The following is a 17,407-nucleotide window of genomic DNA, read 5'->3' on the forward strand; positions in this document are numbered from 1 at the left end:
TACTTAGCGTGGGGGTAGGTGTGACCTGAAGGCACATTATACCACAGAAATTACTGATAAGATGCATTTACTAAGCTTATACTTAGTGGGGAAAAGTGTATTTGAGAAAAACCATTTTAAAAAATATTTTGCAATTAAGCTGTCTGGAAAATTAACTTATCTGGAACTCCTCTTGACCAAAGACGGATAAACGAAGGACTGTTCTACCTACAAAGTTAACAGGTGAAGGTGCTACAGCCAAAGCAGAGTGCTCAATGGTTAGCAACAGTGACAAGCCTGAACCACAGAAAAGCTGTGCCAGTAACCCTAACCCAACCACAGTAGAAGACCAAATAGAATGGACTTAAAAAAAAACAACAACTTTATTCCAAACAGAATTACCAAAAGAAGAATGTTAACTCGAACACATTTAACAGATTTCATTTAAACTCAGTCACAAAACTCAAAATATCAAACAAAAACAGCTTTGTGTGCTTAACCACTTTTCATCATGAAACTTTAAAAAAAGGGACACGTGGAGAGTCCCCCACAATTTGGGAGTCACTTAGGCAAGCAAATATTTACTATTAAGCAAAAATGACAGTATTAAAAATGAAAAGTCCTCAAGTTTAAAGAGAATGCCTGTTCAAGTCTTTAATATGCATTTATATGCACAGGAGAAAACAGTATCTTAATTTAAAGGAAATCAAGTCTGAGGGCTCACCCTTTCTTCACATGTGATGGCCTGTCTCGCCTTCATTTTGACTGCATACCCCTCACTACACAACTTCATCTGCACTGACCTGCCATTTCCAGCAGTGTGATCGGCTGACCCGTTCCACACATCCTGTGTGCCACCCACGATTCCCTTACATGTTTGCACAGCACTAGAGCGGAGTATTACCCCTGTCATCGAGCTAGGAAAGTTCAGGTCTCCAAAGATGATTCTATATACACAATTCTGTTTTATTGCACAGTTTACAATATACAGCAGGTAATTACATAACCAACCATAAGGTAAGAAGAATATTGATTGAGACAAAAACATCAACTGTCTCCAACAACAAATGAAACAAAGACACACAAACCTGCCACCATACAAAGGTGGCGTTTACTCTGTGATGCAGTCCTAAGGGCTCATACCACTCCTAAGTGTGTTAAATACAGAATCCGTAACATATTCCTGGTGGCATCAGAGCTGAAGTATGGGAGGCAGGACCAGAAGGGCCCTGTGCTCATAAGGCATCTGTGCCACCTATGTAACAAAAAGGCCACTTTTAAAGCTCTTCAGATAGTTATTCAATCATGTTTGCCTTTTCAAAATTATTACTAGTTCATACTGAAGATAAAAAAGCAATAGTTAGAATCTCTTATTAATAACACTTTGACTTCTTTGAAAGTTCAGACAAAGCTGTTGGCTACCACAAGCAAGTTCTGCCGAATTTTGTCAAATTTAAAAGGTCTATAGGACAACACGAAACCATCCCTGGTAATGTATTTGCAGTTTGGTCTTCAGAAGCTGTAAAAAGGGACAAAGAAATCCAAATATATTAGGAGTTAAAACCATTAAAAATATTTATTGTTTTTAAATGCCACAAGTTTGAGACTGCAGAAACCAAAGCATCCCCCTTTCAAATTCTCACTTGACTTCTATTTCACAAAAGTGCTTCAGAACTTGGTTATCCATCACCTTACTGGAGTGTATAGACAAAAGGAAGCCCATTCCCAGAGCATGGCCCCAGGCTGACTCACCTGCCACACGCTGAGCACCTACACACACTCGTCAGTGCTCCAGCACCAGTGCCTTTGTCATTCATGCCCCCAAATTCAACCCGCTTCAAAGCCAGACTCCATTCAATAAGCCAAAGATGCTACTCACGTTTATTCGGTGTCAAATCCTTGTTTTCTGAAATCCTCACATCTGCATCTTGGTTTTCAAAGTAAACTGCCATTTCCAACAAAACATTTTCAAACAGGGCTGTTGTAAAGCTACTGGGCCTCATTACTGCCTGGCAAATGCTTGATAATGCTTCCCAATCCTTTAAGGTTGGAAGGATGCTTATGTGACCAGCCATATTGCATTTAGAGGTAAACATCTCTTTTGGACTATCTGCCCAGAAACTGAGTAAACTACCAGCTGAGACCCTGATTTTGTTTTGGTCAGTGTATGCACATATTCATATGCAGTTACCCAGAATGAGGAAAAACTGGTAATAAGAAACTTAACTACTCTGCCATGTCAGATGCTGGCAAGCAATCTTAACTACATATTTACAGATGGGGATTTTTAAAAGATTGATAAACCACTTTTCTAGGATGTTTCAGGTTTTATTAGTTATTCAATTGGTAAATAGGAGGCATTTTGCCTTACTGATCAGGGCAAAAGATTTTAAAATCTGATTCCTTCAACAAGTTTTTCTCTGTTATGTAGGGGATGAGTATGCTATCCAGCTATTACCAACTTCTAGCATTTAAAATTAACCTTCTAAATATCTTGATTTAGATTTTATCACCTCAAATGGCTTTAATGATAAAATGGTAAAACTGGGTTCCCAAAATGTAAAAATCCTAATAGAAGTCTCCATTTCCAAGAGTAAAATAAAAAAGACAACTAACACTCTGGAGTGAAAGCTATCCTGAGGTTTTTTTTTTTTTCTCTTCTGTAACACTTAGAAACCAGGAGGGAAAAATCTAGAGTCCCATTAACAGACTTCCAAAATTCAATATTATGCAAGTATTTATCTTTTTTTTTTTTTTAAGGAGAGTTCAAGAGAACAGGATACTTGAATATGAGAAACTAGGACTCAAAGTGAAAATATTCCCCAAACTCCTAAAGCTCTTCACTAAGTTGGCAACAAAGAACTAAACTAACCAGAGTTTGATCCATACGCAATTCATGTGAAATTTCTTCACAGGATCAAACACCTGTGACGAAATGTAAGTCTCCCCATCTTTTGGCAATGAAATAAGTGAAATTAACATAAGGGCATTCGAAGGGTTTAAGGTCACATTCAGAACTAAACAACACTTTCCAACTCAGAAAGCAAAATGGGAGCTTTCACCTGCTGCTTGGGTCTGCCCTACTGTGCCTGAATAGTCTGGATGATGACCATCCCAACATGTACTTAGTTTCAAAACTAACACAAACGATTTATCACGAAAAGCCTACACCTAATAAGCTGTTTTTCTCTTCTCTGTCCTACCACGTTATATGCTTATGTTTAACGAACACTACCCTTTGCAACTCCTAAAAGCAGAGAAGAAATGGAGTAAGAGAAGAAAGCCTGAGAATTCACAGGGCTCTAAGAGCCTTTTCTCTGGCTGGTCATGGCCACTGATGTTTCAATACAGAAGGTTTAAAGACTTTTGGAGAAAAGAACCATATCTTGGCTATTAGCTTTCCTTGTCAAAAGCCATCAGATAGATAGCTATTAACCAGGCAATTAGCCTAAAGTTCTTAGATAATGATTACAAAACAAAACCAAAAACCCCTTAAATTTTCCTATTAGAACCTTTTATTCTGAATTTGTTGGTGCTGAAGGAAAACAGCTCTGCCCCATAATTCATTGTGCCCTGAACTTACAACAATCTGTATTTGGTCAATTAGGAACAAAGCCAAACTACATTCTTCTTAGGTCTATGCAGTTAATAAATGGCACTTAACTGATGGTTTCTTTCAAATCATCTTTAACAAGAACTCGTAAGTCGCATTGATTATACCCCAAGAGATGAGGGACCGATGGTAATTCAGGTGAGCACCTCTGAAAAGATTTGTCAGCTTTCTGTCTCGTTCTAGCCAGATTTTTTGGAACACCTTGGGAGAAGACTGAAACTCTCCACCAATCTGAGACTGCATGCGAGTTTTTACAACATTAACTGGAAAAAACAAGATTCCCAACATGGCACCCAACAGACCTCCACAGATAAAATCATTGACCAAATGAGCGCTGTGGGTGGTTGCGGTAGGGAGATGCTCCTTAATGGGGCCACGAAGGCCAAAGAAAAGGACATTGCTGAATCCATTACGGAAAAGAACAGGTACCAAGCCTCGATAATATTCTCTTATTCCATGGCATCTGAGTGCCTTGAAAGCCTGGTAAGTGTTTGTAAATTTGTCATGATGCCTGTGGTCTTGAAGCAATGTCTGAACTCTTTCCAACGGAGTAAAAATTGCTTCTGTTGTCCCTGCAAGTACCGCTGCCACACTACGGGTTGCAAACTCAGGGGGACTGATGTGCTTCCGGAGAAGACAGGATAAGTCCTCATACAGACCGAACATAAGCGCCAGCGTGGTGGTCTTCTGCAACAGTGGGGGAAGAATTCCGCGGTATAAGTTTCGAAAGCCATCCCTCCTCAGCTGAAGCACTGCATCCCGGGTTTTGATTCCGTACAGCTGCTGCCGAAAGAGCACCTTCTGAATGGGAAATGTGATTGCTACATTGTTGAAAGCTGCACAGCAGCCGCACAGATAATGCTTCATTTCACCTACATTTGCAATGTGAGGTGACAGGTCTTGTTTGGAAGATGTCAGGATGGGCGGCCTCTTTTCATGAGCTTCTGAATCCACCATGTTGCTTAAGATCTTTCTTCTTCATGAAGGATATTTTTAACCTACAAATAAGAAAATGACAATAGGTAACCATTATATATAGGACTAAACATGTGCAACTATTCCTTGACCCTTTAACTTCTGTAACACTATTACGTTTCCCTTTTAGACTGGATGAGTAGTTGGTACAGTACTTGCCGAGGGCCCCTGGAGGTCCCGGACACCCTTGCAGGGGTCCACAAGGTCTTTCCTTTTCCAGCCACTTATCTGTGGGAAGTGGGATTTTCTGCTTATACTTCAACTAGAACAACTTCTCACAAAAGACACAAAGTAGACGCAGAGATGAGATTCCACCCACCTTTTATGCCCTCTCTTTTACACAGACCTGCAATACTGTCAAACACTCTCTCCTCATTAAGTTTTTTTGGAAAACAGTTATTTTTCATGAAAACATGTTACCATATTAACGTGCAATGGGTTTACCATTGATATTTTAAAGTGAATATTTAAAAATTTTGTTTTTGTTTCTAAGACCATAAATAACTAACCCACATACATAAGCACTCACATAAATAATCCACATAAATAGGGCCCACAATAATTTTTAAGCATAAAGGGGTCCTGAGACACCAAAAAGTTTGAGAACTCCTGGACTAGTTCACATGTGCCGTAAACTACTTAATGGTACATACCATTATCCTTCTGAAAAAAATTCAAAGTCCTCCATTGAGAAATAAAATATGAAATCACGCATTCATTCTGTTCACTAACACTTACTTATTGGTGTCTAATCTGAACTAAGCCCTCTACAAATTGCTAGTGATTCAAAAGCAAGGAACTCATGGGTTGCCTGGCTGGCTCAGTCAGTAGAGCATCTGACTCCTGATCTCAGGGTGGGAAGTTCAAGCCCCACAGTGGGCATGGAGCCTAACTTAAAAAAACAAACAAAACCATAACCAAACAAACAAAGCAAGGAGCTCACAATTTAACAGGAGACTGCCAAGGAAAACAAATACACCAGAGCATAAATACCTTGCTACAGATAAGGGACACTGAGCATGCACTTTGGGAGGTAGAGGCTGGAAGAACAGGGTCATGGAAGGCCTGCAGATATGTACTATACACTGTATTTTCACGTATTTAATTCTCAAAACAATTCCATCAAGTAAACATTATTTTCCAAGTTTTACCAATGAAATAACCAATATTCTTCTTTGTCCGAGGTACGGAAAGTAACTGGTGAAGCTGGCATCCTAAGTCTGATTCCAGAGTTCATGCTCCTGCTATCATACCACAGGATAGCAAGGACTTTGGGAGGCTGCCCTGGACAAAAAGTGGCTATATATGACTGCTGAAGAAGATGTGAAGCCTAAATATAAAGGCTTAGCCCACTGAGTAAAACTAAGGTAAGGCCCTCCCTCAAGAATGCAACTGCTTCCTTAAAGTGGCAAGACCACCCCAGTCATTTAAGTCTGATTTTCCCAAAAGGATCCAGATAGTTGGATCATCCAGAACAAACCCACAGCCCAGAAGTAATCTTCACTGGGGAACTAGATGGCAATTTTATGTTTTATATTAACAGGCTAAAAAAAATTTTTTTTAAATACTTTATTTTTTTAAGCGATCTCTGTACCCAACATGGGGCTGAAACTCATAACCCCAAGATCAAAAGTTGCATGTTCCACCGACTGAGTCAGCCAGGCCCCTCCACAGGCAAAATACTTTTCAATTGGTTTTAATTCCTCAACAGTATGAGACCACATTTATGAGGCTAGTCAACAAACCATTAAATAACCCAATTAAAAAATAACCAAAGGACTTGAACCAGCGATTTCTCCAAAGGAGATATAAAAAAAGAGGAGACTCCACCCATCTTTCAAGCCAGGTGTGAGAGATACCTACAAAACTGTGGAACATACTCAGATGCCAGCAGGCATATGAAAAGATGCTTGACATCTAAATCATCAGAGAAATGCAAATCAAAACCACAATGAGATCATCTCACCCATTAGGATGGCTACTCTTCAAAAAACCTCAGAAAGTAAGTGTGGGTAGAGCTGCGAACCCCTGTGCACTGCTGGTGGGAATGCAATATGCTGTAGCCACTAAACCAGTATGGCATTTCTCCAAAAAATTAAAAACAGAACATAGGAGTCAGCAGTCCCACTTCTAGGTATGTATCCCTAAGAACTGAAAGCCAGTTCCAAGAGGTATGCACATATCCACACCCACAGCAGGGCTATTCACAACAGATAGACGAAGCAGCAGCACAATATCCACTGATGAATGGTAAACAAGATGTGGTGCATACATACGATGGAATACTATGCGGCATTAAAAAGGAAGGAAATCTTGTCACATGCTACTACATATTAAAAAAAAAAGTCAGAAAAAGACAAATATATATATTTATATAAGTGATTCCACTTATATAAAGTAGTCAAATTTAGAGAGACAAAGTAGAATGTTGGTCAGCAGGGGCTTGGGGAAGGGGGAACACGGAGTTACTACTTAATGGGTATAGATTCCGTTCTGTTAGACGATAAAGTTCTGGAGATTTGTTCTGTAACAGTATAAATATACTTAACATTATTGAACTGTACACTTAAAATTGCTTACAATAGTAAATTTCATAATGTGTTTTTTACCACACACATAAAAACACTACATGTAAGGATTTTAATGGTAAATAAATAAAAAAACAAACTGGCTAGATAAACCATCTAGGTCCTTTTTTTTTTTTTTTTTTAAATGTTTATTCATTCTGGAGAGAAAAAGAGTGCGAGCAGGGGAGGGGCAGAGAGAGGGAGACACAGAATCCGAGGCAGGCTCCAGGCTCTGAGTTGTCAGCACAGAGCCCTGTGCGGGGCTCGAACCCATCAACTGTGAGATCATGACTTGAGCCGAAGTCAGACACCTAACCAACTGAGCCACCCAGGTGACCCTCTTTTCTATATTTTTTCAAGTTAAATTTGTGTCAATCTATTCAACTGTTTTCAAAAGATGAGATGACAATAATGAAGCTCTAATTAGAATAACAAAAAGCCAACAGTGACAGACCAATGAGACAAAGTTTCAAAGTAAGCAAATTACTATATCTCTCTGAGGATCAGTTTCCACACTTACAACTGAAGCCAATGTCATCTGCCATGCACAATCCAAGTGAAAGTCAACTAAAGAGTCTTAACCCCAATGCTGGGGACACAGTGAACAATGCACTGAGGGTCTAGTCAACAAATGTCAGCCTTCCCACTGGTTTCCTCCCTAAATTTTTAATAACAATGTTTTTTGTGTTTGTTTCATTCAGACTTCTAGGAGAACACTGTCAAGATGACTTTACTTTTGTTGGGAAGTTCTTCTTTACTGATTTTAGCATACTATGAAAATTAAATTCTTAGCATTTAAAATAAACTCTTAGCATACCATGAAAATTAAATTCAACCAACTTATGCAATTCCTTCCACGTTCAGGCACTGCCCTACGTGTCAGAGACTAGAAATAAGCAAGAACCCTGGCCTCAGGGCAGATAAGACATGCAGACAATTAGACTGCAGTGTGATGAATGCCAAGTGCAGAAATAGACACAAGGTACATAAAGGCCCAACAGAGGAAGGGGTCATCATTAACTAGCAGTCTGACAGGGCAGGACAGGACGTGTGGGCAAATAGGGTGAAGCACCTTCAGCCAAAGAAGGCAGCACAGGCTAAGGTGTAGGTCCTGTGTCAAAGGAGCAGCAGTATCACATTCTGGAGGAATTATTCCAGTATGTTCTGCTAGAGCACCGTGTGGGTAGAAGATGGGTGGGTGGCAGTGGAAAGAGAAACAGGCTTGGACCGGTATTATCAGAGACCCTCAGGAAGATTCCAAGACCCTCTGACACTACGGAGTACGATTTTTCCCTTTCTCATGTGAAGCAAATGGAAAACAAGCTATTTTCCTTCACTAGCGTCTGTGTCCTCTTCCCACGAGATAGACTACACTAAAAAGAAAATGTAACACTGAACCTTTGGCCCAAAGTCTCTTTGTTTTGGAGTTCCAGTTGGCTTGCTCCATGCTTCTATTAGAAAAGATAAACTTGCCCTCAGCTGAGAAAAACCGTGACACCACTGCAGGCCCAAACTCTGCCATTAAGGAAGGTCCTAAAAGGGGTCAGGAAACTTTTCTTGCCACGAAATCCCCTGGTTACACTGACAGAAAATGACAGTGCCAGGGGCACAATCTTTCACTGTCCACCCACAGGGGAGCCACACCATCCCCCTCAGGCAGGGGCACTGGAAGGAGCAGAAATGCATCTGAATGCTGCTTAGCTACATGGTCTATCCGTTTCAAGGGGCAGTAAAATCTGTTCCACTGCAATGTAAATAGAGTAAGGCCTGGTTCAGAGAGAGGAATTATTTCTAATTTTGGCAAGTATGAAAACAGTTAAACTATGAAGTCACCTGTATGTTGGACAGAGAGAGGCCACATTCCTTGGAGTTGGGCTGCTTGTAGATCCAATAAAACAACAAATGAATCATTTAAATGGAAATTCACAAAAGAAACACGTATTAATTTTTAGGGAAAAAAGTACACATTAGAAATTCAACATTTAAAAAAAACCTTTTTTTTTTTTTTTTTTTTTTTTAAGAGAAAATAAAGTTGTAAATAAACTAAACAGACAGACGTCTTTCTGCTCCAGGCTCGCTGCCCTGGCTCAGGGCTCTTCAGGCTTGCCTAACTCACACCAGAGCCTCTTTACTAGTCAGCCTGCCACTAGTGATACAATGCATTCTGGAATTTTCTAACAGCAGCAGAGATACCCCAGTATTTTGGATAACTGCATAGCATTCTAACAACTGGATGTATTACATATCATTTATTCTATCTCCTATTTTAGTCCCTGTTTTTTTGTTTAGGTTTGCTTTTTTTTTTTTTTAAAGATTGATTCATTGGGCCGCCTTGTACATACACCTTGCTTGGGTGAACTCTCACAAGGTTGTCTGTAGGGTAAATGTTTAGAATGGGATTGCTGGCTCAAATACTACTTGATAGCTACTCCCAATTGCCCCAGAAAAATTATGATTTACACCTTAAATTACATGTATGCCAGTACCAGTTCTGATACCATTTCCAGCAGCAGGTATTAATTGTAATTTCTGCCTATCTGATGGGTAAAGAAAAACCCTTCATTTTGTCATTAAAATTTTTTTAACGTTTTATTTATTTTTGGGAGAGAGAGAGAGAAGAGAGCGTGTGAGGAGGGGAGGGGCAGAGAGGGAAACAGAGGATACAAAGCAGGCCCTGTGCTGACAGCCGGAAGCTTGATGCGAGGCTTGAACTCACAAACCACGAGATCGTGACCTGAGCCGAAGTGAGACGCTTAACCGACTGAGCCACCCAGGTGCCTGTCATTTAAAATTTCTGATTAAAATATAGCACTTTTTACTTTTGACCATTTGGATTTACTATAAATTTTCACGATACCCATTTTCCTGTACACAGAAAAAATTTTTCTGATTTGTAAAATCCTTTTATATATAAAGAAGTCCATCCTAGTTAAATTTATCAAATTGCAGCAAATACTTTCTCTGTTTTATCTTTTTTGTGGTGCTGAAGTTCTCAATATGGATATTAAATCTATTCATCTTGGCTTCTAGGTTTTGTAATGTCCTCAGAAGGCCATCATTACTCTAAAATTATGAACAAGTAACCCACAGCTGCTCTCCTCTATAGCTTTATCATCCATCCATACTGTGATCTGTCAAACGACACAGTAAGGCCTGAGGCAGAGAAGAGATGCCTCTGGAAGTGACTGGTGAGCATAAACTAAATGCTCATAGGCATGTGCACGGTCCCTCCGCACTCGTTCTGCCCCAGGAGCGGCACAAGCACTTCTCTCGCGCCAACCTGCTCTGACCCACTATGGCGGCAGGACACGTGTCACCATCTGGTAGGGCTTCCCCATACTCTAAGAATTCTCGGCTTTCTGGCTCTCACGCTTTTCCTGGTAAACTTTTTTTTTCCATATAGATACTGAAATTTGTGTCTAGATAGTTTATCTTTTCGGTTGCTATTATGAATGTGCTGATTCCCTCCAATTAATTTTCAGACTGCTTTTTGTCTGCATACAAAAAAAGCTACCAATTTTTGTGTATTAAGGTCAGAACCAGCCAATTTACTGAATCCTCTCGCAACTTCTCAGTTTTCTGGACTGGATTTGATTCAGCTTCCACCATATAAAATACCACAAATTATTTTTATTTCTCCTCTATATGTCTTTTTTCTATCTTATTAGACTCACAAATACTTCCTGAACAAAATTATGGTAATAGTGAATGTCCTTATTATTTAATGTTTAGTTTTGAGAGACAGACTGACAGATAAAGCATGAGCAGGGGAGGGGCAGAGAGAGAGGGAGACACAGAATCTGAAGCAGGCTCCAGGCTCCAAGCTGTCAGCACAGAATCTGACATGGGGCTCACACTCGCGAACCGCAAGATCATGACCTGAGCCGAAGTTGGACACTTAACTTACTGAGCCACCCAGGCGCCCCATATATTTTTTTTTTTTAATTTTTTTAACGTTTATTTATTTTTGAGACAGAGAGAGACAGAGCATGAATGGGGGAGGGTCACAGAGAGAGGGAGACACAGAATCTGAAACAGGCTCCAGGCTCTGAGCTGTCAGCACAGAGCCCGACGCGGGGCTCAAACTCACGGACCGCGAGATCATGACCTGAGCCGAAGTCGGACGCTTAACCGACCGAGCCACCCAGGCGCCCCCCCATATATTTTTTTTAATGTTTATTTGAGGGGGAGGGAGGGAATCCCAAGCAGTTGTGCTGCCAGTGCAGAGCCCAACAAGGAGGTCTATCTCACGAACCGTGAGATCATGACCTGAACTGAAATCAAGAGTTGGATGCTAAACCAGCTGAGCTACCCAGGCACTCCTCTTTATATTTTTCTTGACATTTCTGGGAACTTTGCTAGGAATTAATGTTAAATATGACACTGGTTTTTTGGTGTGAGAGATAAGAAGTTGTCATCGGAGTATTCATAATCTAAGTCCTAGCAGTTTACAGGGAAACAGATCATCATGACACAAAAATGTTTGATTAACTGGCCCCTATAACATACTGAGTACCCACTCAAGTAAACTTCTCTGTCATCTCTCCCTACCCAGCTTTAGGATTGTGCTGCAAACATGGAGTGAAGCATGCCTTTCCAACACTACCACATTTCATCAAATTACATTAAAAACCCCAACACTTCATCCTGCATTCATCCTAAGAACTGTATCTTTAATTATAACTTAAGCCCCTTTACCTCACTATTTACTAGGAAATTATGTTTCCCATTAAAACTGGATTCCACTTTTCTAGTACTAATGATCAACTGGTAAGGGCTTAGAGGATTTTCAAACATGGGAAAGGAATATATTTATTCCTGTTTTACTGAAATTCAACCACCCTCAACCCTTCCCACCACCACTAAATCAGGAACTTTGGTCAAACGCTTTCAGGGAGCTACTGAGATGATCATATGAATACAAGAGACAGAGCCAGTATAACATTTAAGAGCTGCAGCTTACAGCCCGGGGTCAGATACTGCCTCTACCACATACCCACTGTGTGACCTTCAGCAAGTTCCTCAAGGTCTCTATGGCTTAATTTCCTCATTTATAAAATAGGGATGTTACCTACTTTATAGGTTGGCTCAATTAATTGTGTTACTGCATGTAAAGTATCCAGGAGAGTAGTCCAGAGCACCAGAGGTGCTCAACATGGATGAACTATTATTACTGTTCCTCTCTGATGGGTTAATGTTAGCATATTTCTTGTTAATTACTTGCCCTTGTAATATGGGAATGAATCCTCTTTGGAAATGATGAAATGTTTTTTTTAAATGTATGACTAGATACATTTGCTAACGTATCACTAAATGTATCACTAGATACCATTTGCTAATATTTTAAAATTTCACATCATGAGAACATACCAAGTTTTCAATTTTAGTACCTTCTTCAGGCCAAGTTCAGGCATCAATGTTCCACTGGCTTTGTAAAAAGAATCTGTCACTTTTCCTTCCTTATGCTGGTGAACAATTTAAATCTTATCAAAATTATCTGTTCCTTGAAAGTTAAAACAATTCACCTGTAACATCATCTGAGCCTGGTGTTTTGGGGGATGGTAGCTTTTTGGTAACTTTCTCAATCTCTTCCATTGTTACTGGTCTGTTAGGTTCTTTCTTCTGGAGTCATTTTGGTAACTGGATTCCCTTTAAAAAAAAAAAAAATCTGGTTTATTTATATAGTCTTATATAGTACTTGCTGTTTTTAAAAAATACTTCTAGTCTTGAGCAGGGCAGGCAGTTTATCAAATTTACATTCCCCCATCTCAGCAAAAAAAAAACAAGCTCTCAGATTTACCAGTTTTACTATTTTTCAGTTGTTAAATGTTTTTCCTCTTTATCTCTTTTCTCTTGTTTTATCTAGGCTTATTGTATTCTAATTTCTCAAGTTAGATGGGATTATTCACACCCAGCTACAGAATCCAAGCCTGTTTTAGCTCTGCCCGTCTCACATCCTCTATTTATGCATCTTTCTTGTGGCCTACAGTAAAGACAAGGACAGATCTCAGTATCTGGCAGTCGTCCTCCAGTCACAAAAGATTTGATGATAAATACACCCTGAAGCTGACCTTGATTAGTGGGAGAACAAAGCAGCAGCAGTTGCTGCTGTGGCAGCGGCAAAACAAGCTGAGTATATGAAGTCCATTACTAAGTTTTTTGACCACAGCAGGACAAAGGGAAGAGATGTATACAAACCTGAAATATCCAGGCTCCATGACAATCTTGCCACAGAAAGAAAAATAAAATAGCCATTGGCAGCCATCTTTCTGCTAGATCATGCTGAAATGCAGGGGGAAAGGGAAAGAAACAGAGAACTTAAAATGGGTAAAGAAATGTTTTTTAAAAGTCCCTGTTTTGTCCTGAAATTTTGGTCCATCCTGGGGAAACAGGATCTTCCAGCACAGATATGAGAAGCCATAGCTCTGATATCTAGCCACAGCCTCCCTGCTTTGATGACTACATTGTTATGATTTGCTTTTCTGTTAAAGCATTTTTGCTAAAAGCCATACAGACTTCCTCCTTCCTCCGTAGCAGTACTTCAGTCTTTATATAGTATAGCATCATGCCATGCAGCATTTGAAGACTCAATTTTTTTTTAAGATTTTATTTTATTTTTTAAGTAATCTCTACATCCCATGTGGGGCTCGAACCCATAATTCTGAGATCAAGGGTCTCACGCTCCACTCACTGAGCCTGACTGGTGCCTCAAAGACTCAATTTTTAAAACCATTAACCTGTTGCTGACTTTATTATGCTAATTCCTGTTTCAATAGCTGTTTCCCTGAATTCAGGATACAAGTGCTTGCATAGGACAGCTTTCCATCATGCATTATTTTTGTGGGTATTTTATGACTTGGGGAGAACTGAAAAAAGAAAACCCACAGCTTTTTAATTTGTTTAAAACACACCTTCTGCCTCATACATTTTGTGCTTTTAACCAGTTAAAGAAACCAATGGCATTTTAGTTAAAAAAGAAAAAGTCTAAAGATGGTTGAGAAGTTTGTCAGGGTACAGAGTTTGATAATTATTAATCACTTAGTCTTCTCCATCATTACTTCTTACTGTTTTAGCTGACAGATGTGAATTTAAAAATTTGTAAGTACTACACTCGCCAATCTAGGATCAACCAACATTTTAAAAACTTAGCATACAAATGCTTTATATCTACGTAAAACTTTGCTCTTCTTCAGTCTCAGGACTAAGAATACTCAGATTAATGTATAGATTATATAATATACTGTGACAACTTATGAATGTAAAAAATTTCATTTAAATAAATACATAACAGACTTGAAATTCTACAGTCACCACCTACAAGCTGTTTAACAATCTATTGTTTCTTGATAATACAAACCAAGTTATTTGTACACCTGACTAACCAAATTTTGTCCATGTTCACTTTTAGTTTTGACTGGAATGATTTTTTCTTTTTTTTAATATTTTGAGAGAGAGAGAGAGAGAGAGAGAGAGAGAGCGCGCGCGTGTGAGTGTGCAACAGTTTGCACGGGGGAGGGGCAGAGAGAGGGAGGGAGACAGAATCTGAAATAGGCTCTGAGCTGTCGGAACAGAGCCCACACGGGGCTCGAACCCTAAGCCCGTGAGATCATGACCTGAGCCGAAGTCAAATGCTTAACCTCCTAGGCCAGCCAGGGACCCCTGGAATGATTTACGTTCTAAATTTGCAAATTAAAGTTACTTCATCTAGTTTGTCACAGCTCTTTGTAATAACGGAGACTGTTATTAAACAAACAGTAAACTGTGGCTCACAGAAGTTAATCGCTTACTGACCACTGTATTTAACTATTTTAAGATATTTTAAGAACATCACTCTACATTTAGAGTATCAAATTAACAGGGCTGGATATAGAAAAAGGAAGGTAATGAAACCCTCCTAGACTTCATAGATTTAAAACTTTCCCTCTAAATTTTAACTTCCTGAGACTGATGTCTTCAAAGACACCAGATGCACATGGGAAAAGAAATAAAACTAAAGCTTTCCCTCTAGCTTCATCCTACACACCAGAATGGTATGAATAGGTTCCTAATTTAGCAACAGAAGGATGGGGTGCACAGTATTCTGTGAAAATGGAGTTTAGAATTTTACAATGTTGATCTATATTGCAAACATGGCTCAATTTCTTTACTAAACTAACCTCTATACTTCAATTCCTTAACATGGATAATTCTGTGCAATTTACTGCAAAACTTAACAAAATTTTATCCTATTTGCTACCTAAAACACTCAACCTATCTATCAATAGGAAGCACAGTTAACAAGCTTTCAAGCAACACTTGAAAAGTGTGAAGCACTTTTGCTGCACAACCCAACAGTGTAAAGTCTACTCTGTAATTTACAGCCCACACGGATAAACAAGATCCAGATATGATCCCAGCACAAAGGTCTTTGTGCAAAAAGTGGGGGGAAGGCAAGTGTAATTCTCAAAGGATGTGAACTCCCACAAGTCAGCAGGTCTGAGTCAGCATTCAGAACCAGATCGGTCTGGGTGGGTTCCAGTCCTAGTTATGACAGTATCTTGCTAGAATACACATAGCAACGTCCCTAATTTAAAAATCCAATTCTCTAAGCTTACTTTATCAAAGGAGAAACCAAATACCTCCGGTCAGCAGTAACAGCTTAGTGCATTTAAAGAAAAAATCATAAGCGTGACTCCAGATCCAAAGTGCCTAACCTGTGCTCTGGAACCACTAGGGGACCTGACCAGTTCTGGCACCTTTTGATTTTACTGAATCCCTTTCCAAGCAAAGGCGGAGGAGGCTCGAACCCGCAAGGTCACTACGCATATACCTTCAGGGCTTGTTTCACTGCTGACAAGAGAAACCAAGGGTGGGAATTAAGACCAGCTGTGTATAGCTGACGGGGCAAAATAAAGGTTAAGTGTAAAGGGTAAATACAGCTGAGGCACCGACATGTTCCCCCTACCTAAGCTCAGTGCTAAATAATCACTACAGAGATTCAGAATGAACATCGCCCGCCTGCCAGCTTCTCCCCACCCCCCCACCCCGAAAGCCTTGTACAATTGAGTTTCCCACAACGCAATGCAACATGGTGTCGCAGAATAAGCACTGCCTAACTGTGGCTGAATTTACCGCCCTCTGAGCGTCCATATCCCCAATCTGGCGTAAGGGGGAGGGGTGGAAATTGGGCAGGATTACCGAAGGCCCTTCCGTCTCTGACAGTCAACAGGCTCCGGAGACCCGGAATCCCAAACCCCGAGGGGCAGGGGCCCTTCCGACGTCCCAGCGCCGCCAGCGCTGCTCTCCCCGGGCGCAGCGGGCCCCTCCCCGCCCTACGGTTTGTGCGCGGCGTGAGGCACCTCCCCGGCAGGGGCGCGTCCGAAAGAACGCAGTCTCCCTCGCCGGAAAGGCTCGCTCCGGCAGCCAGATGGCACCCCCCCCGCCCCGCGAAGCCCTGCGAAGTCGGAGGGCCAGCGGGAGAGCCGGGAGCCGCGTGGGCGCGGAACCGACCCTGCGCGCGCGCGGCGCCTCCTCCGGCTCCTGCGGCTTCGGGCCCCACCCGGGAGGGCGCGCGGGAGCGACTAGGCGCGCAGAGAGGGGTGGGCCCCAGGGGCTGCGCCAGAGAGCTCGCGTAGGGCGACCTCCTCAGACCGTCCTTCGTGCTTCCGCTGTTTCAACCCACAGGCCGGGGGAAGGCCCGTGCTGCCCACTCGCCGGCCTCCTGCACTCACCCATTGCAGCGGGCGTCCGGCTCCGCGCGCGGTAGCCGCCAGCCCGCAGGACGGCTAGCCGGCTAGCCACCGGCCGCGCAGGCGCAGGCCGTGACCGACCCGGCGCGCGGGGCGTGGCCTGACGCGCTCGACGCCGCCGGAGCCCGATCACGTGAGGCAGGCGCAGCCGCGCGGCCCCTCCCTAAAGCCGCGGAGAGTCAGGTGACACCGCACAAGTACTCTTGGCCCCGGCAGGGCAGGTGTAGGGTCATCCACCACACCTGTCGTAAGGCACTGGGCCTCTACTAGCGAGAACACCGTTGACTTGGCGCCACTCGGTGGCCTTGCCGTGCCACGAGAAGCCAGCGCGTTCTCCCGCGTCCAGTCTGGGGGAGGGCCGGTGGGCATTGACAGTTGTGGGTGGCAAGCGCTGAAAGTGCCCCGCCTGGCTCCCCTCTGTAGCCTCGGTTAGATTTCATGACACCCTCCCAGGGGCCTTTTGTCAGCTACCGATGCCTCAGGCCACAGAGGAACATCTGTGTGTGCTTTAGGACATACAGATCACGCTTAAACTGTTCCCTCAG

The 17,407-nt window shown here is 41.8% G+C and overlaps 1 protein-coding gene across 3 annotated transcripts; it reads right to left on the bottom strand.

The window, feature by feature from the left end:
• Positions 1 to 343: 343 nt before the first annotated feature.
• On the bottom strand, positions 344 to 16,955 carry SLC25A51 (solute carrier family 25 member 51). Of its 3 annotated transcripts, XM_019454438.2 has the most exons (4): positions 16,845 to 16,955; positions 13,333 to 13,416; positions 12,660 to 12,783; positions 344 to 4,590 (listed from the first exon to the last, which is right to left on the bottom strand). In XM_019454438.2, exon 4 carries the CDS (start codon positions 4,547 to 4,549, stop codon positions 3,656 to 3,658), a length of 894 nt encoding a protein of 297 aa, XP_019309983.1. In that variant the 5' UTR covers positions 4,550 to 4,590; positions 12,660 to 12,783; positions 13,333 to 13,416; positions 16,845 to 16,955; the 3' UTR covers positions 344 to 3,655. The 3 variants fall into 3 exon arrangements, with proteins under 3 accessions (XP_019309983.1, XP_019309988.1, XP_053764085.1); XM_019454443.2 differs by lacking the exons at positions 12,660 to 12,783; positions 13,333 to 13,416; XM_053908110.1 differs by lacking the exons at positions 12,660 to 12,783; positions 13,333 to 13,416; positions 16,845 to 16,955 and adding an exon at positions 8,968 to 9,015.
• Between the last annotated feature and the right edge of the window lie 452 nt (positions 16,956 to 17,407).

This window comes from Panthera pardus, unplaced genomic scaffold, assembly GCF_024362965.1.
Source record: "Panthera pardus isolate Hobbes unplaced genomic scaffold, ASM2436296v1 HiC_scaffold_20, whole genome shotgun sequence".
NCBI lineage: Eukaryota > Metazoa > Chordata > Mammalia > Carnivora > Felidae > Panthera > Panthera pardus.